General features: G+C 37.9%; 1 protein-coding gene across 3 annotated transcripts; it reads left to right on the forward strand.

The window, feature by feature from the left end:
- Positions 1-347: 347 nt before the first annotated feature.
- Positions 348-27,699, forward strand: LOC117317310 (MAGUK p55 subfamily member 6-like). Of its 3 annotated transcripts, none has more exons than XM_033872097.1 (15): positions 348-410; positions 3,702-3,749; positions 6,893-7,014; positions 8,371-8,523; positions 12,070-12,228; positions 12,904-12,982; positions 16,695-16,843; positions 17,612-17,743; positions 18,903-19,020; positions 19,403-19,462; positions 20,284-20,445; positions 21,272-21,474; positions 22,220-22,345; positions 22,974-23,006; positions 24,456-27,699. In XM_033872097.1, exons 2-15 carry the CDS (start codon positions 3,719-3,721, stop codon positions 24,630-24,632), a joined length of 1,704 nt encoding a protein of 567 aa, XP_033727988.1. In that variant the 5' UTR covers positions 348-410; positions 3,702-3,718; the 3' UTR covers positions 24,633-27,699. The 3 variants fall into 3 exon arrangements, with proteins under 3 accessions (XP_033727988.1, XP_033727989.1, XP_033727990.1); XM_033872098.1 differs by having other exon boundaries at positions 358-415; XM_033872099.1 differs by lacking the exon at positions 348-410 and adding an exon at positions 3,015-3,237.
- The last annotated feature ends 192 nt before the right edge of the window (positions 27,700-27,891 follow it).

Raw genomic sequence — 27,891 nt, forward strand, 5'->3', positions numbered from 1 at the left:
AGGCTCTGCCTAGACCACACCCATCCACATGTTTCATCATGACCAATCAGTCATCTTTCAACGACCGCCAAACGTTGACTTGAGCAAGACTTTCCTACATAGTCGTACTGAAGTCCGATATTATGGGTGCCGAGCAAATGCATTGACACGCCTTGTGTAGTTTCTTTAATCATGTCGTATTTCTAAAAAAACTCTATTTTAAAACAATAGATTTGTTTGATATTTTTTAAACTCTGACATATGAGTAAGTGCAGTGGAATTTTGTTTCAAACTGATGTCGGCAGCTTGCGAATACCAGTGACACTCAACCAATGAAAAAGTGCGTTACAAAATAGTTCGGCTAGTTTATTTGTGTCACGTGATCCAGGTGCTCTCATCGCGTCTTGGAAAGACCTATCGAGGGATTACAGGTGAGGTAAATATTGTTTGAAATAACAATTAACGAGAGTTAGGCGTGAATGTTTGATGTTATCGAGAGCTGGACGGTGTGTAAGTACTTTGCGCTCAACAAATCGATCGTTTGCCCGATGTTTAACCGAGAAAACACTGGAGTTATGTACGTCGACACAGGTGTGGGGAAACATGGCCGACCCCAATACGGAAGCGAATGGGAAAATAAGTTTAGCAATGTTTACGGGGAAAAAAAAGAGTTTCTTGTGTCACCTGAAGGCGTAGTATAGTATTTAAGCTATGTTTTCTTGGTGAAGCCAATGTAGATATGTGACATAATTATTGTTTATACGGTAAACATTACATTAACACCTGAGACACCCTTGTGGTACCGCGTTACCCCCTTGGTACCTCACCAATATGTAAGGAGTACCGTTACCCCTTCGGTGCCTTACTTTGTACAAATATTGGCATCACGATATCCTTTCGATTGGGGTAATTACTCGTCCTGGTCCCAGGTCCTGGTTCCATATTATACAAATGTACCCAATACAGACAGAAGAAATTTAACATTGTTTTACAGCACGAGATTTATATGTACTCCATATGTTATTATATTATAAAACGAGTCAGGCACCTGTGTTTACAGGGGTCACACTAAAATACGCCATAGGGGTTTTTCGCACTATTGCTATTTTAGTGTGGCCGGTTTACAATGAACTATTTTAGCCATGTTGATCAATTTGAAAGCTTAATATAAATCAATGTTATTACTTACCACAGAATAAGAAATATCATATCTATAATTTACCTTGATACCGTTATATATATATATATATATAGATTTAACATTGCCAATACCTGGCCAGGAGTAATCAGTCGCCTACTCCAATAATATAAGAGGTTTACACGACAGGAAACTTTTGACAGGCTGTCATGTGACCTCTAATCACCATTGCACGTAGAACCTGTTGCTGTGACACCTCTAATTGAAATCGCTTAAAAGTTATAATAATTAACTCACATTTTATACGATGTAACTTACATAATTCTATAATGCTATGATAAATAAACACAGTTACACTATTGTGCCCATATCTATCCAAGATCAGTGGTTATAAGCCTCTTTTGTCGTTTAAGCATATATCCCATTTGTATATACCGCTATACTTGTTTTGATTGTGACCTCTTGAGGTTATTTCCGGCTTATCCAAATCTGGAGTAAAAATAGACGAAACAAACGAAACGCTGTGAAAATATTGCGTTACGCTATCCGTTTTATTTGTATTCAGTATTTTATAATAACCGGGACAGCAAAGTTGTTTTAGTGACCCAATAATCGAACACAGGCTTTTATGATGGGCAAAACAGTATATCCTGATATTTGTATGACAGATAGAGGATCCAATATTTGACACTGTGACCCGAAACTAATCTTTAGCTAATTTAGATTTAATGGGTGTGCTTTTTGTGGGACCATACAATAATATTTGTAAGAATCTTTACTGGACTATACTTTTTTTTCATTATCTATTACGTATACCAGATCAGTATTAAAATGATAATGTAATATATAGTGATGTGCATTATAGGGAGTTGACAACTAACTCCAGTGGAAAAGCCTGCACATTTATATCTACTACGTATACCTAAATATTATCCCTTTGGCTTTAGAGGGACGGAACGGTTTACCCCAAAACACCTAAAAATACCCCAGTACTAAACCACCCAAACAGCCACAGATTGATTATAAATCTATATATCTATATAAAACTTGTTCATTAGATAAATTTAACACATTCTTTGGTATCTTCCTCTATCGCCCTTGTTAAATATGAAATGTAAGGGAGATAACCCTTTAATTAATATGATGCAGCTGGGCGAAATAATATTACGTAAGCTTTGATGATATACATATGTTCCATTGTACATACTGAATTATCTAAATATCGATTATATGTAACGATTTAATCATGTAATAAAATGATATGTAACAGTGGAAACTTCGTAAGATTGCTACAATTTGTAAGGGTTATCTCCCTCTATTTACCAAATCCGCTAGGTCCACAAAGTTATAATTATCTATTTGTAATTTTTGCCCGTCTTAATATGTGAATTACAGTGGTTTGGGGGAATTCGGGATGTAAGTTACAAGCCCTAAAGTTGGTATATATAAGCAACCAACACAACAACAAAATTGGAAAGAAAATTTAAATACAAGTCTGTAATAATTTTTCTGTAAAAAATCAAAATTATTTTGTTCTGAGAGCTCAGTCTATATTTCACTTCCTGAGAAGATAAACCGTATGTGTTTCTATAGTACTGAAATAATTAATCATTAAAATATTTTCCAAAACATGTCGACACTTTAGACATTTTAATTTGATGTACACTGGTCTGTGGTAAGGTTAGGGAAGAAGAAACATGACTTATAAATGATCTTCTCCATGCACATGAGACTGATGGAGGAGAGGAGAAATTTGTTACATGTACGGTATCTAAAAAAAAAAAAAAAACAGACTCGTGTGTGGACATACATATTTAATAGGTATGATTCATTTCCTGTAGCTAAATAGTGAAAATATCAAGTACAATGTACATAGTTTTATGTTTTGAATTATGATAATCTATAATTCAAATCAGGATGCTGTGTATATACCACAGGCGAAATTTTATTAGGGCAGAAAATGAACACAGCTGCTTTTAACAGACGGTTTAGTTTTGTATTGTTTAACATCCGATCCACAGCTATAGTCATTTATTGAGGGCCTCTTCAAACGGACTTGGGAAAAGTGAATGCATTTTATGTCGGGATACTCTTACAACTTTAAAAGACAGTTTTATAAAGTGAGTAATTGAGCAGTTAATTATAATCATAATAGCTATTTATAAATACCAGGCGATTAAGCGTAATTATATATGATTGAATGGTTTTTATGGTCACAGTTGTGTCTGTAAAATTGGTAATTTTTTAACAATATACGTTTTACATCTTTTGACAGTTCCAGTTTGTTTAATTCTGTGGTTTTTCGTTCGGTAGGTGAAAACAGCCACACTGTTTACTTTTAATTTGTTGTGGTTTGTGGAATTGTTATTAACGTACACTTAGAGACCTGAAATGAAAAATTAAGGGTACATCGCGATTGGTTCCAGTTCATGTACGAAACGATATTGTCCTTTCAACCGACAGACAGGAAATATTTCAAATGACAAGATCATCTTTGATGCAGTGTGTGTATGGATGACAAAAACTGTGTATTTTAGTGAATTCTATTAATAAATGTGTAAAGAAACTGATATTTGTTTTTCAGATCGCTCTAGCAGAGAAATGCCGGCTGCGACCGACGAAGCGGGCTTAGGTAAGCTGTGATATCAACGGGTCAAACTGTTTGATTTGTATAGAATTGTGTGGAGATTTGTACAGTATTTATGTTAATCACACTTGTTAAGTTAATCCATACAGTCAGTCCCATTTTATGAAAATACAAACATGTACCAGTCACATTTGTTGATAATTATATAATCCAGTCACATTTGTTTTGATAATTATATAATTCAGTCACATTTATTGATAATTATATAATTTGATAATTAATTTGTAAAGGACCATGACAGCTAGCGGGACCCAGTCGGGGATATGTATTGTAAAGGACGACAACAGCTAGCGGGACCCTGTAGGGACATGAATTGTAAAGGACGACAACAGCTAGCAGGACCCAGTCGGGGACATGTATTGTAAAGGACGACAACAGCTAGCGGGACCCTGTAGGGACATGTATTGTAAAGGACGACAACAGCTAGCGGGACCCTGTAGGGATATATATTGTAAAGGACGACAACAGCTAGCGGGACCCAGTCGGGGACATGTATTGTAAAGGATGACAACAGCTAGGGGGACCCAGTCGGGGACATGTATTGTAAAGGATGACAACAGCTAGCGGGACCCTGTAGGGATATGTATTGTAAAGGACGACAACAGCTAGCGTGACCCAGTCGGGGACATGTATTGTACAGGACCACAACAGCTAGCGGGACCCAGTAGGGATATGTATTGTAAAGGACGACAACAGCTAGCGGGACCCAGTCGGGGACATGTATTGTAAAGGACGACAACAGCTAGCGGGACCCTGTAGGGACATGTATTGTAAAGGACGACAACAGCTAGCGGGACCCTGTAGGGACATGTATTGTAAAGGACGACAACAGCTAGCGGGACCCTGTAGGGATATGTATTGTTAAGGACGACAACAGCCAGCGGGACCCTGTAGGGACATGTATTGTTAAGGACGACAACAGCTAGCGGGACACTGTAGGGACATGTATTGTAAAGGACGACAACAGCTAGCGGGACCCTGTAGGGATATGTATTGTAAAGGACGACAACAACTAGTGGGACCCTGTAGGGACATGCATTGTAAAGGACAACAACAGCTAGCGGGACCCTGTAGGGACTTGTATTGTAAAGGACGACAACAGCTAGCGGGACCCTGTAGGGACATGTATTGTAAAGGACGACAACAGCTAGCGGGACCCAGTCGGGGACATGTATTGTTAAGGACGACAACAGCCAGCGGGACCCAGTCGGGACATGTATTGTAAAGGACCACAACAGCTAGCAGGACCCAATCGGGACATGTATTGTTAAGGACGACAACAGCTAGCGGGACCCTGTAGGGATATGTATTGTAAAGGACGACAACAACTAGTGGGACCCTGTAGGGACATGCATTGTAAAGGACAACAACAGCTAGCGGGACCCTGTAGGGACTTGTATTGTAAAGGACGACAACAGCTAGCGGGACCCTGTAGGGACATGTATTGTAAAGGACGACAACAGCTAGCGGGACCCAGTCGGGGACATGTATTGTTAAGGACGACAACAGCCAGCGGGACCCAGTCGGGACATGTATTGTAAAGGACCACAACAGCTAGCAGGACCCAGTCGGGACATGTATTGTTAAGGACGACAACAGCCAGCGGGACCCTGTAGGGACATGTATTGTAAAGGACGACAACAGCTAGTGGGACCCTGTAGGGATATGTATTGTAAAGGAGGACAACAGCCAGCGGGACCCAGTCGGGGACATGTATTGTAAAGGACGACAACAGCTAGCGGGACCCAGTCGGGGACATGTATTGTAAAGGACGACAACAGCTAGCGGGACCCTGTAGGGACTTGTATTGTAAAGGATGACAACAGCTAGCGGGACCCTGTAGGGATATGTATTGTAAAGGACAACAACAGCTAGCGGGACCCAGTCGGGGACATGTATTGTAAAGGACGACAACAGCTAGCGGGACCCGGTCGGGGACATGTATTGTAAAGGACGACAACAGCTAGCGGGACCCGGCCGGGGACATGTATTGTAAAGGACGACAACAGCTAGCGGGACCCTGTAGGGATATGTATTGTAAAGGACGACAACAGCTAGCGGGACCCAGTCGGGGACATGTATTGTACAGGACCACAACAGCTAGCGGGACCCGGTCGGGGACATGTATTGTAAAGGACCACAACAGCTAGCGGGACCCGGTCGGGGACATGTATTGTAAAGGACAACAAAAGCTAGCGGGACCCAGTCGGGGACATGTATTGTAAAGGACAACAACAGCTAGCGGGACCCTGTAGGGATATGTATTGTAAAGGACCACAACAGCTAGCGGGACCCTGTAGGGATATGTATTGTAAAGGACCACAACAGCTAGCGGGACCCGGTCGGGGACATGTATTGTAAAGGACGATAACAGCTAGTGGGACCCTGTAGGGATATGTATTGTAAAGGACCACAACAGCTAGCAGGACCCTGTAGGGATATGTATTGTAAAGGACGACAACAGCTAGCGGGACCCTGTAGGGATATGTATTGTAAAGGACCACAACAGCTAGCAGGACCCTGTAGGGATATGTATTGTAAAGGATGACAACAGCTAGCGGGACCCTGTAGGGATATGTATTGTAAAGGATAACAACAGCTAGGGGGACCCAGTCGGGGACATGTATTGTAAAGGACCACAACAGCTAGTGGGACCCTGTAGGGACTTGTATTGTAAAGGACGACAACAGCTAGCGGGACCCGGTCGGGGACATGTATTGTAAAGGATGACAACAGCTAGCGGGACCCGGTCAGGGACATGTATTGTAAAGGATGACAACAGCTAGCGGGACCCTGTAGGGATATGTATTGTAAAGGACGACAACAGCTAGCAGGACCCGGTCGGGGACATGTATTGTAAAGGATGACAACAGCTAGCGGGACCCGGTCGGGGACATATATTGTAAAGGATGACAACAGCTAGCGGGACCCAATCGGGGACATATATTGTAAAGGATGACAACAGCTAGCGGGACCCTGTAGGGATATATATTGTAAAGGATGACAACAGCCAGCGGGACCCGGTCGGGGACATGTATTGCTTTTTCAATGCTCTGTATATGTTTGTTTTATTTTCATATGACTTTCATCTTAAACCAAATCTGATCAGTTAAGGTTCTCTTTGATAGCCTCACTACAGATTCTACAAGACAACTTAGGTGAGATAGGAGATGAGGTCGGTGCAGATCAGGATGACTTGGCCTTCCTCAAACAGTTTCTGGAGAGTCCTTTATTGGAGTCTTTAGTTCAGGTAAGTCCGACATTGATGTAGGCCAAAATCACCTTATTTCTCAACCACCTCAAATTTTCTCTTTTTTGGCCAAAATCATACAATTTCTCTACCACCTCAAAGTCTGACATTGTGGTTGGAAAAAATCTCAATTTCTTGACCACATATGTTTCTCATTGTTGTTGGCCAAAGTCACACAATTTCTTGACCACCTCAAAGTTCATCATTGTTGTAGGCCAAAAACACACAATTTCTTGGCCACCTTGAAGTCAATCATGTTACTGTTGTTGGCCAAAATTAACCTATTTCTTGACCATGAAACATTTAAAACCATCAACAAGTTACTTAATTAACTCTCTATAGGGGTCAGTAGATTTATAAAAATCATATTCATAGTGGCATAATAATTCAAAAAACACCTTAGATGTCTAGCGATTTCTCCTCATGAACAGTTTCTATAATAGCTTTCGTACCATAAAAGTCTGTGTAATTTACGATACACACCAACATAATATAAACGCCCTAAAAATCACCTTAGAATGCCTGGAAAAAGGTCTGTACCAGTGTTATGTATACACCAAAAAAATGAACAAAATCTCGTGAATTTTCTGTCCAAAATACTGTTTTCTGATGGAGAGGTGTGAAGGTGTGTTGGTGATCTCAGACAGGGCACTTATACCTCTGGCATTAGATGTGGACACTAATGAATGTCCAGGGGTCAAATATGGCAACTTGCCCGGGGCTACAAATAATTCTGGACAGAAAAAGGATTCCATAATAACCGGGATTCGTGGTGGACTGAGGCAGCAAAAGCCAGTGTGGGGAAAATAGCCTGTACCTAATTTCCTTCAATACTAAGGGTTAAGAGAGGCCGCAGTGGCCGAGTGGTTAAGGTGTCCCGACACTTTATCACTAGCCCTCCACCTCTGGGTTGCGAGTTCGAAACCTACGTGGGGCAGTTGCCAGGTACGGACCGTAAGTCGGTGGTTTTTCTCCGGGTACTCCGGCATTCCTCCACCTGCAAAACCTGGCACGTCCTTAAATGACCCTGGCTGTTGATAGGACGTTAAACAAATTAACCAAACCAAACCAAGAGTCAAATGTTATTTTGGGGAGTCCAAGATATACAGTCTACTGGAAGTCTGTATACCCACTCGAACATTTACATCAGGATAGAAAAGGACCAGTGTTACTCTTTGTTTAATCATATTGTAATTCTTCATTTTATATTGGTCTTCAGTTGACTGTAATTAAACATTGGTGAATAAAACAGGGATTAAATTTGATAAATAATTCTGAGTTTTAATATTTTCACCCCTGTCCTTGACAATAGCTTCAGCCAAAATTATACTCTAAAAAACCTTGTATAAACTATAGGCCCAAGACCGCCTGGAACAAGATCCCGAGGACCAGCCGAGTGACGATTCAGCTAGCAAGATGGTCGCAGACTGTATCAACGATATCGCCAGTTTAGGGACCGACTCTCAAGCTGTGGAGCTGGAAAAACTTCTCTCTTCGCCAAACTTTACAGTAAGTCACATCTGACATTGGGAAAGAATACTTCATTGTGAGGTTAATACACCTTACTTTATTGTGAGGTTAATACACCTTAATTACTTTATTGTGAGGTTAATACACCTAACTTTATTGTGAGGTTAATACACCTTACTTTATTGTGAGGTTAATACACCTTACTTTATTGTGAGGTTAATACACCTAACTTTATTGTGAGGTTAATACACCTTACTTTATTGTGAGGTTAATACACCTAACTTTATTGTGAGGTTAATACACCTTACTTTGTTGTGAGGTTAATACACCTTACTTGATTGTGATGTTAATACACCTTACTTTATTGTGAGGTTAATACACCTTAATTACTTTATTGTGAGGTTAATACACCTTACTTTATTGTGAGGTTAATACACCTTACTTTATTGTGAGGTTAATACACCTAACTTTATTGTGAGGTTAATACACCTTACTTTATTGTGAGGTTAATACACCTAACTTTATTGTGAGGTTAATACACCTTACTTTGTTGTGAGGTTAATACACCTTACTTGATTGTGATGTTAATACACCTTACTTTATTGTGAGGTTAATACACCTTAATTACTTTATTGTGAGGTTAATACACCTTACTTGATTGTGATGTTAATACACCTTACTTTATTGTGAGGTTAATACACCTTAATAACTTTATTGTGAGGTTAATACACCTTACTTTATTGTGAGGTTAATACACCTTACTTTATTGTGAGGTTAATACACCTTACTTTATTGTGAGGTTAATACACCTTAATTACTTTATTGTGAGGTTGATACACCTTAATTACTTTATTGTGAGGTTAATACACCTTACTTTATTGTGAGGTTAATACACCTTACTTTATTGTGAGGTTAATACACCTTAATTACTTTATTGTGAGGTTAATACACCTTACTTTATTGTGAGGTTGATACACCTTACTTTATTGTGTGGTTAATACACCTAACTTTATTGTGAGGTTAATACACCTTACTTTATTGTGAGGCTGACACACCTAACTTTATTGTGAGGTTAATACACCTTACTTTATTGTGAGGTTGATACACCTTACTTTATTGTGTGGTTAATACACCTAACTTTATTGTGAGGTTAATACACCTTACTTTATTGTGAGGTTGATACACCTTACTTTATTGTGTGGTTAATACACCTAACTTTATTGTGAGGTTAATACACCTTACTTTATTGTGAGGTTAATACACCTTACTTTATTGTGAGGTTAATACACCTTACTTTATTGTGAGGTTAATACACCTAAATTACTTTATTGTGAGGTTAATACACCTAACTTTATTGTGATGTTAATACACCTAACTTTATTGTGAGGTTAATACACCTGACTTTATTGTGAGGTTAATACACCTTACTTTATTGTGAGGTTAATACACCTAACTTTATTGTGAGGTTAATACACCTTACTTTATTGTGAGGCTGACACACCTTACTTTATTGTGAGGTTAATACACCTTACTTTATTGTGAGGTTGATACACCTAACTTTATTGTGAGGTTAATACACCTTACTTTATTGTGAGGTTAATACACCTTACTTTATTGTGAGGTTAATACACCTTAATTACTTTATTGTGAGGTTAATACACCTTACTTTATTGTGAGGTTAATATACCTAACTTTATTGTGAGGTTAATACACCTTACTTAATTGTGAGGTTAATACACCTAACTTTATTGTGAGGTTAATATACCTAACTTTATTGTGAGGTTAATATACCTAACTTTATTGTGAGGTTAATATACCTAACTTTATTGTGAGGTTAATACACCTTACTTTATTGTGAGGTTAATACACCTAAATTACTTTATTGTGAGGTTAATACATCTTACTTTATTGTGAGGTTAATACACCTAACTTTATTGTGAGGTTAATATACCTAACTTTATTGTGAGGTTAATACACCTTACTTTATTGTGAGGTTAATACACCTAACTTTATTGTGAGGTTAATACACCATACTTTATTGTGAGGTTAATACACCTTACTTTATTGTGAGGTTAATACACCTTACTTTATTGTGAGGTTAATACACCTAACTTTATTGTGAGGTTAATACACCTAACTTTATTGTGAGGTTAATATACCTAACTTTATTGTGAGGTTAATACACCTAACTTTATTGTGAGGTTAATACACCTTACTTTATTGTGAGGTTAATACACCTAACTTTATTGTGAGGTTAATATACCTAACTTTATTGTGAGGTTAATACACCTTACTTTATTGTGAGGTTAATACACCTAACTTTATTGTGAGGCTAATACATCTAAATTACTTTATTGTGAGGCTAATACACCTTACTTTATTGTGAGGCTAATACATCTAAATTACTTTATTGTGAGGTTGATACACCTTACTTTATTGTGAGGTTAATACACCTTACTTTATTGTGAGGTTAATACACCTAACTTTATTGTGAGGTTAATACACCTAACTTTATTGTGAGGTTAATACACCTAACTTTATTGTGAGGTTAATACACCTAACTTTATTGTGAGGCTAATACACCTAACTTTATTGTGAGGTTAATACACCTTACTTTATTGTGATGTTAATACACCTTATTTTATTGTGAGGCTAACACACCTTACTTTATTGGAGGTTAATACACCTTAATTACTTTATTGTGAGGTTAATACACCTTACTTTATTGTGAGGTTAATACACCTTACATTATTGTGAGGTTAATACACCTTAATTACTTTATTGTGAGGTTAATACACCTAACTTTATTGTGAGGTTAATACACCTTACATTATTGTGAGGTTAATACACCTTAATTACTTTATTGTGAGGTTAATACTCCTTACTTTATTGTGATGTTAATACACCTTACTTTATTGAAGGTTAATACACCTTAATTACTTTATTGTGAGGTTAATACACCTTACTTTATTGTGAGGTTAATACACCTTACTTTATTGTGAGGTTAATACACCTTACTTTATTGTGAGGTTAATACACCTTAATTACTTTATTGTGAGGTTAATACACCTTACTTTATTGTGAGGTTAACACACCTTACTATATTGTGAGGTTAATACACCTTACTTCAACCCGGACAGAACGATATGTGTGAGGAGGGGACCAAGGTGGAAGGGAAATGGTAGAAAACTGCATAGGGGGAAACCCAGGTGACCTAGATTGTGACCCCTTACATTTCACATCCAATCAAACCTAATGGTGAAAGGCGAGGGTGACATCTACTTTGTCACTCAGTTACTTACACCTGTCCCCAATTGTTAGGGACGATCTCGATAAAAAAGTGATTAATGAGGGCAGTTATAAAACTAGTCTGAATGTTCACTAGAGGAATTCGGGCTTGTTTAACTTCCATGTCGTTAGTTAAAACATTCACTTCATATTTTACGTGTTTTATACCTTCCATTGACCCCGATTATTTCTCACTTTATTACTGTTGATAAAATGTTATATAAAACTGAATATTTCAAAGTTACTGTTCATAGAAGAAAAATATGTCAAAACTAAGTTATTTCCCTTGGTTTTTAGGCCGTGATGGCTGCGTATGACGACGTTGCAGACAAGAACTACGAGGAAGACGTGAACGACGTGACACAGTTAAGTGCCCCACCACCGCCCATGGTCTTCAACAATGTCGCCGACCAAGTCCGACTTGTAGGAATCCGCAAGGACAAAAATGCTCCCCTGGTAAGTCAATATCAGTAGGTCAAAGTTCATGCACTGTCATACTTAATAAAGTGTTATTAGGTCAAAGTTCATATTCTGCTTGTAGGTCTGAGTTCACACCCTGCCACTAGGTCAAAGTTCATAAAGTGTCATTAGGTCAAAGTTGTTATACTGCTGGTAGGTCAGATTTCATACCCTACAAGGGTACAAATTCCTACATTCTTAATAGATGAAAGTTCATAAAATGCCAAAAGGTCAAAGTTGATAAACTGCTAGTATATCAAACTTCATATGTTTGCAACGGTTCAAAGCTTATGTACTACCAAAGGGTCAAAGTTCATACTCTGCCCTACACTGCTGGCAGTTCATATACTACCCACAGATAAAAGTTCACACACTGTCAGTGAGTTATGCAGAGCTCATATTCTCTAGGGACTTGAAACATGAAATAGAAAATTTGTTTTGTTTGGCCTGTAGATGTATGTGTATAAAAGTAGTAAATTGTTTTTAAGTACGACCAATTGACATCACAATAGACTGGATATTGAGTTGCTAAGATGACAGAATGGATGTTGAAATCTTGGTCATGGCTATTTACCTGATAACTGTAATAAATAGATAGCCGTTTAGATACTTTGTCTCAGATTTGTTTGGCCATGCACCTTCAGGCCTAACCAAATTATCTTTTTGTTGAAGGGAATCACAGTGAAGATTGATGAGCACAGCGACCTCGTCATCGCACGAATTATGGCTGGCAGCATGATAGACAAACAAGGTACAGATAATCAATTAGTAATTAGAGTTATCTCCCTTGAATTCATAGAGATACAGATATGCCCGTGATTTCCACATACAAAATTGTTATAACATTATATGAAGTTTCCTTTTAACACCCTGAACAGTGTGACCTTTGACCTTAGTGATATTTCAGACAATTGTTATTATCAAAGACGTTATAAGAGTAAAAATTAAACATCCTATTACACCTTATTTACTGATGTGAAAGCTGTGATGTCTACTTCCTTACACTTAGTCACATTAGTGATGCTAGGTGGCTTTAGGGTATGTCATTAAAAAGGTGATACAACTATATAGACATTGTTTGTAGCTCAGAGACAGGTGGCATCCCCGGTCATCTGTAGCTCAGAGACAGGTGGTATCTCCAGTCATCTGTAGCTCAGAGACAGGTGGCATCTCCGGTCATCTGTTGCTCAGAGACAGGTGGCATCTCAAGTCATCTGTAGCTCAGAGACCGGTGGCATCTCCAGTCATCTGTAGCTCAGAGACAGGTGGCATCTCAAGTCATCTGTAGCTCAGAGACCGGTGGTGTCTCCAGTTGTCTCTAGCTCAGAGACAGGTGGCATCCCCGGTCATCTGTGGCTTAGAGACCGGTGGCATCTCTAGTCATCTGTAGCTCAGAGACAGGTGGCATCGCTGGTCATCTGTAGCTCAGAGACAGGCATTATCTCCAGTCATCTGTAGCTCAGAGACAGGTGGTATCTCTAGTCATCTGTAGCTCAGAGACAGGTGGTATCTCCAGTTATCTGTAGCTCAGAGAGAGGTGGTATCTTCAGTCATCTGTAGCTCAGAGACAGGTGGTATCTCTAGTCATCTGTAGCTCAGAGACAGGTGGTATCTCCAGTCATCTGTAGCTCAGAGACAGGTGGTATCTCCATTCATCTGTAGCTCAGAGACAGGTGGCATCTCCAGTCATCTGTAGCTCAGAGACAGGTGGCATCTCCAGTCATCTGTAGCTCTGAGACCGGTGGCATCTCCAGTTGTTTGTAACTCAGAGACAGGTGGTATCTTCAGTCATCTGTAGCTCAGAGACAGGTGGCATCTCCAGTTGTCTCTAGCTCAGAGACAGGTGGTGTCTCTAGTCATCTGGAGCTCAGAGACAGGTGGCATCTTCAGTCATCTGTAGCTCAGAGACAGGTGGTATCTTCAGTCATCTGTAGCTCTGAGACCGGTGGCATCTCCAGTTGTCTCTAGCTCAGAGACAGGTGGCATCTCTAGTCATCTGGAGCTCAGAGACAGGTGGCATCTTCAGTCATCTGTAGCTCAGAGACAGGTGGTGTCTCTAGTCATCTGTAGCTCTGAGACCGGTGGCATCTCCAGTTGTTTGTAGCTCAGAGACAGGTGGCATCTCCAGACATCTGCAGCTCAGAGACATGTGGTGTCTCTAGTCATCTGTAGCTCTGAGACCGGTGGCATCTCCAATTGTCTCTAGCTCAGAGACAGGTGGCATCTCCAGTCATCTGTGGCCTAGAGACAGGTGGGATCTCCAGTTGTTTGTAGCTCAGAGACAGGTGGCATCTCCAGACATCTGTGGCTCAGAGACCGGTGGTATCTCTAGTCATCTGTAGCTCAGAGACAGGTGGCATCTCTAGTCATCTGTAGCTCAGAGACAGGTGGTATCTCTAGTCATCTGTAGCTCAGAGACAGGTGGTATCTCCAGTCATCTGTAGCTCAGAGACAGGTGGCATCTCCAATTGTCTCTAGCTCAGAGACAGGTGGCATCTCCAGTCATCTGTGGCCTAGAAACAGGTGGCATCTCCAATTGTTTGTAGCTCAGAGACAGGTGGCATCTCCAGACATCTGTGGCTCAGAGACCGGTGGTATCTCTAGTCATCTGTAGCTCAGAGACAGGTGGTATCTCAAGTCACATGTAGCTCAGAGACAGGTGGATCTCCAGTCATCTGTAGCTCGGAGACAGGTGGCATCTCCAGTTGTCTCTAGCTCAGAGACAGGTGGCATCTCCAGTCATCTGTAACTCAGAGACAGGTGGTATCTTCAGTCATCTGTAGCTCTGAGACCGGTGGCATCTCCAGTTGTCTCTAGCTCAGAGACAGGTGGTATCTCAAGTCACATGTAGCGCAAAGACAGGTGGCATCTCTAGTCATCTGTAGCTCAGAGACAGGTGGTATCTCCAGTCATCTGTAGCTCAGAGAAAGGTGGCATCTCCAGTTGTCTCTGGCTCAGAGACAGGTGGTATCTCCAGTCATCTGGAGCTCAGAAACAGGTGGTATCTAGTTGTCTGTAGCTCAGAGAAAGGTGGCATCTCCAGTTGTCTCTAGCTCAGAGACAGGTCGCATCTCCAGTTGTTTCTAGCTCAGAGACAGGTGGTATCTCCAGTCATCTGGAGCTCAGAGACAGGTGGTATCTCCAGTCATCTGTAGCTCGGAGACAGGTGGTATCTCCAGTTGTCTCTAGCTCAGAGACAGGTGGTATCTAGTTGTCTGTAGCTCAGAGACAGGTGGTATCTCCAGTCATCTGTAGCTCGGAGACAGGTGGCACCTCTAGTCATCTGTAGCTCAGAGACAGGTGGTATCTCTAGTCATCTGTAGCTCGGAGACAGGTGGCACCTCTAGTCATCTGTAGCTCAGAGACAGGTGGTATCTCCATTCATCTGTAGCTCAGAGACAGGTGGTATCTCCATTCATCTGTAGCTCAGAGACAGGTGGTATCTCCAGTCATCTGTAGCTCAGAGACAGTTGGCATCTAGTTGTCTTCCCTGTTGAGATTATTCAGGTGAAACCTGCTGTGTGCACTTTTCTGATTAGATATATGTAGAATACAGAAATTATCAGGCTATGACCCTTAAATTATTTAATAGCTAATATAACAAATCACAGATCCCCAAGCCGTTCTTGAGCATTCCACTGTACATTGTATTATCCACTATTTAAATGTATTTTACACCTCTACCACAAGTAAAAATACTTGTTTTGTTCCTCTAGGTTTACTCCATGTGTTTGGTTTCTCTAGGTTTACTCCATGTGTTTGGTTCCTCTAGGTTTACTCCATGTGTTTGGTTTCTCTAGGTTTACTCCATGTGTTTGGTTCCTCTAGGTTTACTCCATGTGTTTGGTTCCTCTAGGTTTACTCCATGTGTTTGGTTCCTCTAGGTTTACTCCATGTGTTTGGTTCCTCTAGGTTTACTCCATGTGTTTGGTTCCTCTAGGTTTACTCCATGTGTTTGGTTTCTCTAGGTTTACTCCATGTGTTTGGTTTCTCTAGGTTTACTCCATGTGTTTGGTTCCTCCATGTGTTTGGTTCCTCTAGGTTTACTCCATGTGTTTGGTTTCCTCTAGGTTTACTCCATGTGTTTGGTTCCTCTAGGTTTACTCCATGTGTTTGGTTTCCTCTAGGTTTACTCCATGTGTTTGGTTCCTCTAGGTTTACTCCATGTATTTGGTTCCTCTAGGTTTACTCCATGTGTTTGGTTCCTCTAGGTTTACTCCATGTGTTTGGTTTCTGTAGGTTTACTCCATGTGTTTGGTTCCTCTAGGTTTACTCCATGTGTTTAGTTTCTCTAGGTTTACTCCATGTGTTTGGTTCCTCTAGGTTTACTCCATGTGTTTGGTTTCTCTAGGTTTACTCCATGTGTTTGGTTTCTCTAGGTTTACTCCATGTGTTTGGTTCCTCTAGGTTTACTCCATGTGTTTGGTTCCTCTAGGTTTACTCCATGTGTTTGGTTTCTCTAGGTTTACTCCATGTAGGAGACATCATCAAAGAAGTCAATGGTCTCCAGGTGTTCTCCCCGGAACAGCTCATGGAGATTATCCGCTTCACAGAGGGATCCATCACTCTCAAAATTGTCCCAACAGTCGTGGACCCTCAGATTAAATCACAGGTAACAAGCACAACTAATAAAGAGCTTTGTTATATTATTTCTCAAGATTAACTGAAGTGATTTTTAGCTCACCTGCCCGGCGTCAACTTTTCTATTCAAGCAACTTCTTCTTAATAACCAAAAGGCCCAGAGACCTAATATTGAGCCTGTAGCATGCTGGGGCGAATGGCTACCAGGTTTGTGAATAAAGTTGACCTTCATTCAAGGTCACAGGGGTCAAAAAGGCTAAAATCTTTAAACAATTCTTCTCAATAACCAAGAGTCCCAGGGAGTTGATATTGGGTCTGTAGCATGCTGGGGTGAAAGGCTACCAAGTTTGTTCAAATGAATGACCTTGACCTTTATTCAAGGTCAAAGGGGTCAAAAAGGCTGAAATATTTAAATGACTTCTTCTCAGTAACCAAGAGTCCCAGGGAGTTGATATTGGGTCTGTAGTATGCTGGGGTGAAAGGCTACCAAGTTTGTTCAAATGAATGACCCTGACTTACATTCAAGGTCATGTTGATCATGTATGCTTAAATCTTTAAATGACTTCTAGTGAATAGCCAAAGTGCCGAGAGACATTATATTGGTCCTGTAGCATGCTTTCAAATAACAGCAGGATCCATATATGAAAAGATCACTGCATTGCAGGTGAGCGATTCGGGCACATTGGGCCCTTGTTATGGATATGTTCACATTCATTCTATTTACTTAATCTTTCCAGATTTATAAATGTTTAATTACATTTAATGAATTCATTATCATGGTTTATGAACTTTTTTGCAGAAATACATGCGTGCACACTTTAACTATGACCCCAAGAAGGATCGTCTGATTCCCTGTGCTGATGCCGGCCTCACCTTCAGTGATGGAGATGTTTTACAAATTCTCAGTTCAGAAGATCCAAACTGGTGGCAGGTATGTAGAGGCCTGGGTTGTGTAACCTTGACATTGAATTATTGTTTGACATTTCTATAACCTTGACATTGAATTGTTGTTTGACATTTCTATAACCTTGACATTGAATTGTTTGACAGTTCTGTAACCTTGACATTGAATTGTTGTTTGACATTTCTATAACCTTGACATTGAATTGTTGTTTGACATTTCTATAACCTTGACATTGAATTGTTTGACAGTTCTGTAACCTTGACATTGAATTGTTGTTTGACATTTCTATAACCTTGACATTGAATTGTTGTTTGACATTTCTATAACCTTGACATTGAATTGTTTGACAGTTCTGTAACCTTGACATTGAATTGTTTGACAGTTCTGTTACCTCTTTTAGCTTAACATTAAATTGTTTGATATTTCTATAACCTTGACATTGAATTGTTTGACAGTTCTGTTACCTGGACATTGACTTGTGTTACATTTCTACAACCTTGACATTGAACTGTTTGATATTTCTGTAACCTTGACATTGAACTGTTTGATATTTCTATAACCTTGACATTAAACTTAATGATATTTCTGTAACCTTAACATTGAATTGTTTGACAGTTCTGTATCTTTGACATTGAATTGTTTGACAGTTCTGTATCTTTGACATTGAATTGATTGATATTTCTGTAAAATTGACATTGAATTGTTTGACAGTTCTGTATCTTTGACATTGAATTGTTTGACAGTTCTGTAACTTTGACATTGAATTGTTTGACAGTTCTGTAACTTTGACATTGAATTATTTGACATTTCTGTAAAATTGACATTGAATTATTTGACAGTTCTGTAACCTGGACATTGAATTGTTTGATATTTCTGTAACCTTAACATTGAATTATTTGACAGTTCTGTAACCTGGACATTGAATTGTTTGACAGTTCTGTAACCTTGACATTGAATTGTTTGACATCTCTATAACCTTGACATTGAATTGTTTGACAGTTCTGTAACTTTGACATTGAATTGTTTGACATCTCTATAACCTTGACATTTAATTATTTGACATCTCTGTAACCTTGACATTGAATTGTTTGACATCTCTATAACCTTGACATCTCTATAACCTTGACATTTAATTATTTGACATCTCTATAACCTTGACATTTAATTATTTGACATATTTTTGTAGGCGAGAGTGGTAACAAAGGATGAGGATGGACAGACAGGCCTGATTCCTTCACAGCCCTTGGAGGAGAAGAGAAAAGCCTTCGTACAACCCGACTACGACTACTCCAAATCTAGTTTATGTACGTAATATCAAGATCATGATTTGGGCTATTGAAGCTCTCCTACCTCCCATTACAATACATAGTGTTATTCAACCGTAACACTGATTGGTCATGTGACCTCTATTGTTGTGACAACAATGACGTTGTGTTCCACTGATATGAGGAAGGTATAAAAACTATGCTGCCTTTTATGAAAAGCTCTCGTGACTTCTTGAAAGAATAAAAGTGAACCTAAAACTTTAACTTTGTAATTCCTTGAAAATTACTCATTTATCAGTGACAATTTCAAGTTTTTATTGCTGCGCACTCGTGAAAAATATCAAAATATTAGTCTCATTTGTGAAAGATATTTGGTATTACTGCAGACACTGTTAGATATCCTCTATTTTTATTATTTCAGTGTGTGGTTTAAAAAGAAGGAAGAAGAAAAAGATCAAATATGCAACTAAAAATACTACAGGTTTGTATTTTAGTTAATTTTTGTTAATTCTTTATGTCTATCAGCTACATAGTAAAACTGTTTGAGAGTTGATCTACAGTTTTGTGGTCATTATTTTCACCTATATTTATAATTTCTTTGTAACTGTTATTGTATATACAGGTATTGTGTGCGTAAAACGAAAAGCCCAACATGGAGGCTCTTTCCATCGTCCAATTTTTAGGAGCTGTGTAACACAGAAACCTCTAGCTATGCTTGGTGACTTTACCCGAGATAAAATTCATTCAGAACTTTTTGGGGATCAAAATATTGCTTATTTTTATGATAAATCATGATGAGTTCAAGCTTGGACTGGAAATGATTCTTCCGAAAAAACACTTACTACACACTAGATAATCTATCTCCTTATTTACGTAGGGAAAATCTCGATGTGGTTTATCAAGAAATTTAATGGTCATCACAGATTAATTGATCTAAGAATTAAACTTAATCATACTATATGCCAATTCAAGTGAGGTTTTGAAGTAATTATCCAGCGTTCAGCAGAACTTTAACCACAGCCTTTTTAAAATGGATAAAGATTCCTTAAAATGACACGGGATAATCATCAATAAAACATCTAAAATGCACTTTAAAAAAATGTCTTCTTTATTCCTGCCATATTTAACTCACCAGTTACGAGTAACCATCGGCTAATGCTGTACCTCCAGGGTCCACGTCGACGTCCCACCCCACATCAACGTTTTTGGGTTTTTTCACATTTTACAATTTTGTTGACTTTTTTTTCGCACCAAAACCCTTACAATTGATATCTTTCAATCTTGCATTGATGTTTGTTCCAGATTTTGACAGATGTGACTTGACAATTTATGAAGAGGTTGCACGTATGCCACCATTCGAGAGGAAAACACTAATTATTGTCGGAGCGAATGGCGTCGGCCGTAGATCACTCAAAGAAAGACTCCTCAAAGATGATCCTCGCAGATTTGGGGCCGTCATGCCACGTATGTTTGTTACTATACAATTTTTGTGAGCCCCAAGCAAAATTGAAAACTTAGATGAGTTTCATGAAATTTCATATGAAATGAAATAGATTTATGATACGTTTTTTAGCACATGATTAAAAAAAACAGACATTTTGACAGGTTTTACAGTCAAAATATGGAGGACGGAAGTAAATGGGGGCAGCCATTTTGTTTCTCCATTTTAAATTCATGACATAACATCCTTGTCCAGATTATGATGTCATGATCAATTTCTTATTTCTGATTTTAAAATTACGCGTACAAATTCACTGGATAACAGACGATTATGTGATAACCGAAAATTGTAAAAGAAAAATGTTTAATGTCTTTTATTGTTGAGAATTAAAAAAAATTAATAAGGATTTTTTAAAGATAACTTAAAATTTATTTTAACCATATCTGTGTTCACCCTGCGCTAATCATGTCAGTAGATGAGATATTAACTGATCACACCTGATCACGATTCAGTAGATGAGATATTACTTGTGATCACATCTGATCATGAGTCAGTAGATGAGGTATCACCTGTGATCACGAGTTAGTAGATGAGATTTTACCTATGATCACACCTGATCAGGAGTCAGTAGATGAGATTTACCTGTGATCACACCTGATCACGAGTAAGTAAATGAGATTTTACCTGTGATCACACCTGATCATGTTTTAGTAGATGAAATATGACCTGTGATCATACCTGATCACGTGTCAGTAGATGAGATTTTACCTGTGATCAAAACTGATCACGTGTCAGTAGATGAGATTTTACCTGTGATCACACCTGATGTTTACCTGTGTTTGTCTACAGATACCTGTCGCGATATGAGAGATGGGGAGGTGAATGGTAAAGGCTACTATTTTACGGACCGTGAGACAATGGAGGATGACATTAAGGCGGGACTTTACCTGGAGTACGGTGAATACAACGGAAATTTGTACGGCACAAAGATAGACTCTATAAACCATGTCACAAGTGCGGGGAAAATGTGTGTCCTCGATGTCAACCCCACGGTAAGATTTGTTTCTTTTCTACGTTGTGTGAAATTTAGTAATGACCGAGAATACATCATGGAATGAATTCATGTATTTTGTGACTGTGTTTAATGACATGCTGAATATTAACTCTCATTCCAATTATCAATATCACTTTCCCAATAATGACAGTTTGACACATTGTCCATTTGTTTGGTGGATATGTCATATGATGTCTTTCATCTAGATGACCAGGGTTCGATTCCCCTGATCAGACAAGGTATGGGGTCACCTGCCTGACCACACAGGTTTGCTCTACGTACTCCGGTTCCTAATTTCCTTCAATTCCAAGAGTCAAAGGGGCCGCAGTGGCCGAGTGGTTAAGGTGTCCCGACACTTTATCACTAGCCCTCCACCTCTGGGTTGCTAGTTCGAAACCTACGTGGGGCAGTTGCCAGGTACTGACCTTAGGCCGGTGGTTTTTCTCCGGGTACTCCGGCTTTCCTCCACCTCGAAAACCTGGCTCATCCTTAAATGACCATGGCTGTTAATAGGACGTTAAACAAAACAAACCAAATACTCTGGTTTCCTCACACAGTAAGACCCTTCGCGCACTTCCATTCAGGGCAAACAAGAGTGATTGATATAAGTTGGTAGAATTTGTTTCACAATTGTTGTAAAATAAATAAAGTTTTTATTGTCTACATATGGTGTCATTATGGGGTTAAAACATGTCAGTCCTTACATATATTTATACAAGTTTATGAAATTTTATTGTTTACAGTCGCTGAAAATCCTTAAGACAGCTGAGTTCATGCCATTTGTGGTGTTCATAGCGGCACCCAGCGCAGAAGCTCTTAAACGGATGTATGACTATGGCCGACAGAAAGGCATTGTTGTGCGGAGAGGGGTAAGTATTGTGTACATGTGGATAGAGTCTTTAACATAACAAAGAGGGGAAAGTCTAGACAACATTGGAACATCCTACACACGGATGACAGGTTTTTTATTCTCTGTAATGAAGATTTACATAGATGACTGACTTTTGGGCTCGACTGCGTTGACAATCTAGAAATTTATAACTAAACATACATTGAAATTCTACAAGATCTGTGATTAAGATATTGTAATTGTACATTGTAAAAACATGTAATGAAAAAGGACATAAATCTAGCTATGTAGAGTGTAAGTCTGTTGTAACTCAGGACAACATACTCTCCAATATCTCTTGTAAATATCTACCAAAATATAAGCAATAACAAAATGTTGTTTATTTCATATTTATTTGCAAATAAGCCCCCTTGTTCAGTTTTGCATAATCATCAATTCTAAAATAATAATCTTAAAATTATTCACAACTTAGCCCTCCCCAAACTTTAATACTATAGGTTTACACTATAGGATGGGGCTAATTTCAGGATAAATACAGCAATTCTTTTCCTTCCTTAAATTTCATGTTAAATTGATATCAGATGTCAAATGACACAACAGCATTTTAATAACTGTGATTGATCATTATACTGAATATTTCATTTCAGAAATCTGGAGCTGGAAAAATTGATTTAAAAACCGTAAGTTTTGATACTTTATTTTTTTGTAGCAGACATATTTTAGCCTGTCGCTGACTTTAAGCAGATTAGTGCTATAATGAACTAGTACACCTATTGTAACATTACTTCATGAATTAGCACACCCACAGTAGCAGTACTCAATGAATTAGCAAACTCACAGTAGCAGTACGTGATAGCAGTACTCAATGAATTAGCACACCCACAATAGCGGTACTCGATGAATTAGCACACCTACAGTAGTAGTACTCAATGAATTAGCACACCTACAGTAGCGGTACTCGATGAACTAGCAAATACACAGTAGCGGTACTCAATGTATTAGCACACACACAGTAGCAGTACTCGATGAATTATCACACCCACAGTAACAGTACTCGATGAATTAGCACACCCACAGTAACATTACTCCATGAATTAGCACACTCACAGTAGTAGTACTCGATGAATTAGCACACACACAGTAACAGTGCTTAATGAATTAGCACACTCACAGTAGCAGTACTCCATGAATTAGCACACCCACAGTAGTAGTACTCCATGAATTAGCACACCCACAGTAGTAGTACTCCATGAATTAGCACACCCACAGTAGTAGTACTCCATGAATTAGCACACCCACAGTAGTAGTACTCCATGAATTAGCACACCCACAGTAGTAGTACTCCATGAATTAGCACACCCACAGTAGTAGTACTCCATGAATTAGCACACCCACAGTAGTAGTACTCCATGAATTAGCACACCCACAGTAGTAGTACTCCATGAATTAGCACACCTACAGTAGTAGTACTCGATGAATTAGCACACCCACAGTAACAGTACTCCATGAATTAGCACACTCACAGTAGTAGTACTCCATGAATAATCACACCCACAGTACCAGTACACGATGAATTAGCACACCTACAGTAGCAGTAGTACTAGATGAATTAGCACACCTACAGTAGCAGTACTCGATGAAATAGCACAACCAGAGTAGTGGGACTTGATGAATTAGCACAACCAGAGTAGTTGGACTTGATGAATTAGCATGCCCGTATTCATTAGAACATAACTATAAAGCTTAATTCTGTTGATGATATTGTAGAGACTGGGGCCAGTGTAGAATAATATTTAAAGTAGTTAATAGGTTTGCATGATTTCATCAAAATAATTGCAATATCCTTAAATTATTTTCCCAAAGTAAAACTCTTTGCACTGTTGAAAATTGTTTTCTGAAAAGTACATATAATCAGTACCCTTTCATTAGTTTAGTTTTTGATTTTGATTTTTTTATTTTTTTTTCTAATTTTAATGAATATCTAGAGTTATGCCTCTTTAAGTTATCTAATGTTTTATGCTGTAGCTAAAGATTTGGAATTTAGCATTTTACTTACAATCCAGTTTCTGTTTTCTTGCAAGATCTGCTTGGAATGTTCAGTTTCTGTAAACCATCATTTTGTCTTGCAGGACGACGACTATCGCAAGGCAGTCGAAGAGAGCGCCCAGATTGAACGAGTCTATAAAGGGTTGTTTGACATGACAATTGTCAACGACAGTTTCGAGGACGCATACAAACAACTGAGAATGGCACTCAACGACCTTGGCACAGAGTCACAGTGGGTCCCTATCAACTGGGTTTACTGAACTCTCCTAAAGGTTAAAGGTCACCAAGGTCAATGCAGGTTCAGGCAAAGCCTGTTATAGCAAATTATGGTGAACATTAATTTTGGATCTGAGCCTCACAACAAACTTAAGGGAATTTCCAGCCATATGTCACTAGAAAAGATTTGCCTTGACCTTGTCCTTCACAAGGTCACCATTAGACCTTGACCTTCACAAGGTCACCACTTGACCTAGACCTTCACAAGGTCACCATTCAACACGAGCCAATCACCACATGTTTGCCTTATTCACTTTGGACAGAATGTTGGGAAGCCGGCCAAAATCGTCCAGCACCTGGTAGGACATCTTGTTCTATCAAGTAGCATTTATTCAAAATATGCATTGAATTATTATTTTATTTCACTGTAAAACAGGTTGAAAGTGGTTTTTCTTTGGTTGTTGAACAGACTAATGTTTACATACATGACAAATACTAATAATGGTTATTAACCTGGAAAGTTTTCATTTGGTATTGAATTAAATTCTTAGTCATCTGTTGAATTCTTACAGTAAAACCCTTTTAATATTTGTGAAAGAACATAAAACTGATTTATTTTGACCTCGGTACATTCTACTTCTCTGTATCAACTGGTTGTCTTGATATCTACAATATAATTATAATCTTAATATAAATTAGCTGATAATGTAGTTCTATAATTCAAATTATGTGATAAAATTATAATAGATTTCCAATCATTTTGAAATCAGGATGAAATAGAGTGAAAGTTGCTACATTATACTGATAAAGATAAATTATGATCAATTGAAAAAAATAATAGGTTCTTCTTTTATCAATAGGCTATTGTTGTTCTTTTAACAAAAGACTATTATTCTTTTTTAAATAATACAAAATTGACATACTTAACACTATTTACACCTTTAAAAAGTTTGAGCTTCTTATTTTATCTTTAGATTTGAATTAAACGAAATTATTTGCATTCCAAAGAAATTTGACCGTGCTTTGCCATTATATATTTAATATTTAGTCTGATGAGCATAAAGTATTACGATTTAAGGTATACATTAGATATATTTCCTTAACATGGGTGCCATTTTATGCCTGTTTAGAGAAAAATAGCCCAGTAAAGATTGCACTTGTCAAAAATGTAGCATTCTTTCAAATTGATGACAGGAAATGTTTGATTTGAATTGTCCAGTAATCTGTTAGACGTGACAATAGTTTTGTGTTCTGGTGGCCTGTAACAGTTTAAGACTTTATAGTCACTCTTGATAAAATCAACAGAAACAGTCTTAGGTGTAGTATCCTCGTCAGATCCTACAACGTAATGTACTTTTATGTGAAGGATTTCAAAAATGTGGCGGTCTAGAGGAAAAGATTCAATATAATCCAAACAGGAATATATGGACAAGACTGATTTCTGTAAAGGAATTATAACGAGGAATAATTATTAATTAAAGGAGAAAATCATATCAAAGTTAATTAATTTATAATTATTAATTAAAGGAGATAGTCATATCAAAGTTAATTAATTTATAATTATTAATTAAAGGAGATAGTCATATAAAAGTTAATTAATTTATAATTATTAATTAAAGGAGATACATAAAATGTAATCATATCAAAGTTAATTGATTTATAATTACTAATAAAAAAATTGTCATCTTCTATATTTTTTTAAGAAAGAATCAGTTAATATAATATCAAAATTTATCTAATGTAGGAAAAATTATCATATTAAAACATTTTTTATTTCTTTTTATGAAGAAAGACTTAATCAAGAATGCATGAATTAATTAATGTGTAAGAAATAGATGCAGGAAATATGCTTGTTTTTCTTGGGACACTGAATGGTTTATGTTGATGTACAATGCATGACTCTCCTCGAGGTATGTGTTGGATGTGGTGATATTGTAAATGAGGAAGAAATATTTAAATAATTTAGGCAAGGAAAGGATTAAAAGAGAAAGTATATACATCTTTATTTCGTTAAACCGTTGTCAGTTTGTATTTGTCAAAGTACTTGCATTTAAATCAAACAGAAATATATTGTTCTCTGAGGAACAGTTTTCTGGGAGAGGCCTGTTTGTAGCTGCAGGGAAACCTCTAAATATTGTTTGAAAATTATTTAAGGTCAGACTTCATGACAATTTAACATATAAGGGAAAGAAAAAAAATATATCTCAAAATCGTAATTTTTTTTATTTACGGTATTCAACTTAGAGGATAAATTATCATTTTTTTTTTAATTATAAAAAGAAAATATAATTTAAACAATCAGAACTTACTCCTTTTCCGGAATAAGAATATTTATATCTTATCGGAATTGTGACCAGAAAAAATTTGAATTACAGAAGAAGAGTTTGTGAGGAAATGTGTTGGAAAGTCTTCCTATTTATCTCGCTATAAGGAAGAATCAACATTGTAACTAGATTTATGTTTCTTTTTCCATTTAATTATTCTTTAGGGATATCATGATCAGTGCACAGAAAAAAATATGTAGATATCCTTAATCATTTTTTTTTTCTTGTACAAACTAATTTTATGTGAAATATGCAGCTTAAAGGCAAGTGCTGCTGGTTACAAAATGGTTGGCCTAATTTGTGACTGGTGACCTAATTTTATGTTATTGACCTACTTTTTCATTTTGTTGACCTAATTTTACCATGTTGACCTAATTTCATTCCATTTGTATATTTTTGTCCTGTTGATTTATAATATTACCTCATCTTCTGTAGAGATTCCAGTTTTATGAGATGTTTGTTAAACTTGTAAAACCGTTTTTTGGGATGCGAGTCCTCAGTCTTCGTAGATGCTTAATTTTATGCATACAAAATAACTTACCATGGGTATATTTTTGGGAAGGAGCCTCCTCTTGTCGATGCGTTTCAAAATTGTTCTGGTATGGTGCATCACAGAAAAAAATCACAGGTATGCATTATAAACCGAAAAAACATTCTCCGTTTTCCCCAGTTTTTATCGACAGCTGTTCATAAGATAAAGGTACTGCTATTTCTGATGAGATTTTCCTCCTCGTTGATTTACAAACCTTTCAGTATTGTCAGCGTAGATCAGAACTGTCACACGACCATATTATAATTGTAAATATCGGGTGTATCTCCCGATTGTTGACATTCCACCATGTAAGTGCGTTATAAAAGTTACATCCTATGTTCTGTACATGAGCAGCTAGAAAAAAAATACTGTGTAGTCGTATAATTGCGCGGGGCTGATATTTTGCGATTTCAAATGTTTTTTCACAGAGATTAAATTTTCAAGCTT

The sequence above is a fragment of the Pecten maximus genome, chromosome 19 (genome assembly GCF_902652985.1).
Source record: "Pecten maximus chromosome 19, xPecMax1.1, whole genome shotgun sequence".
NCBI lineage: Eukaryota > Metazoa > Mollusca > Bivalvia > Pectinida > Pectinidae > Pecten > Pecten maximus.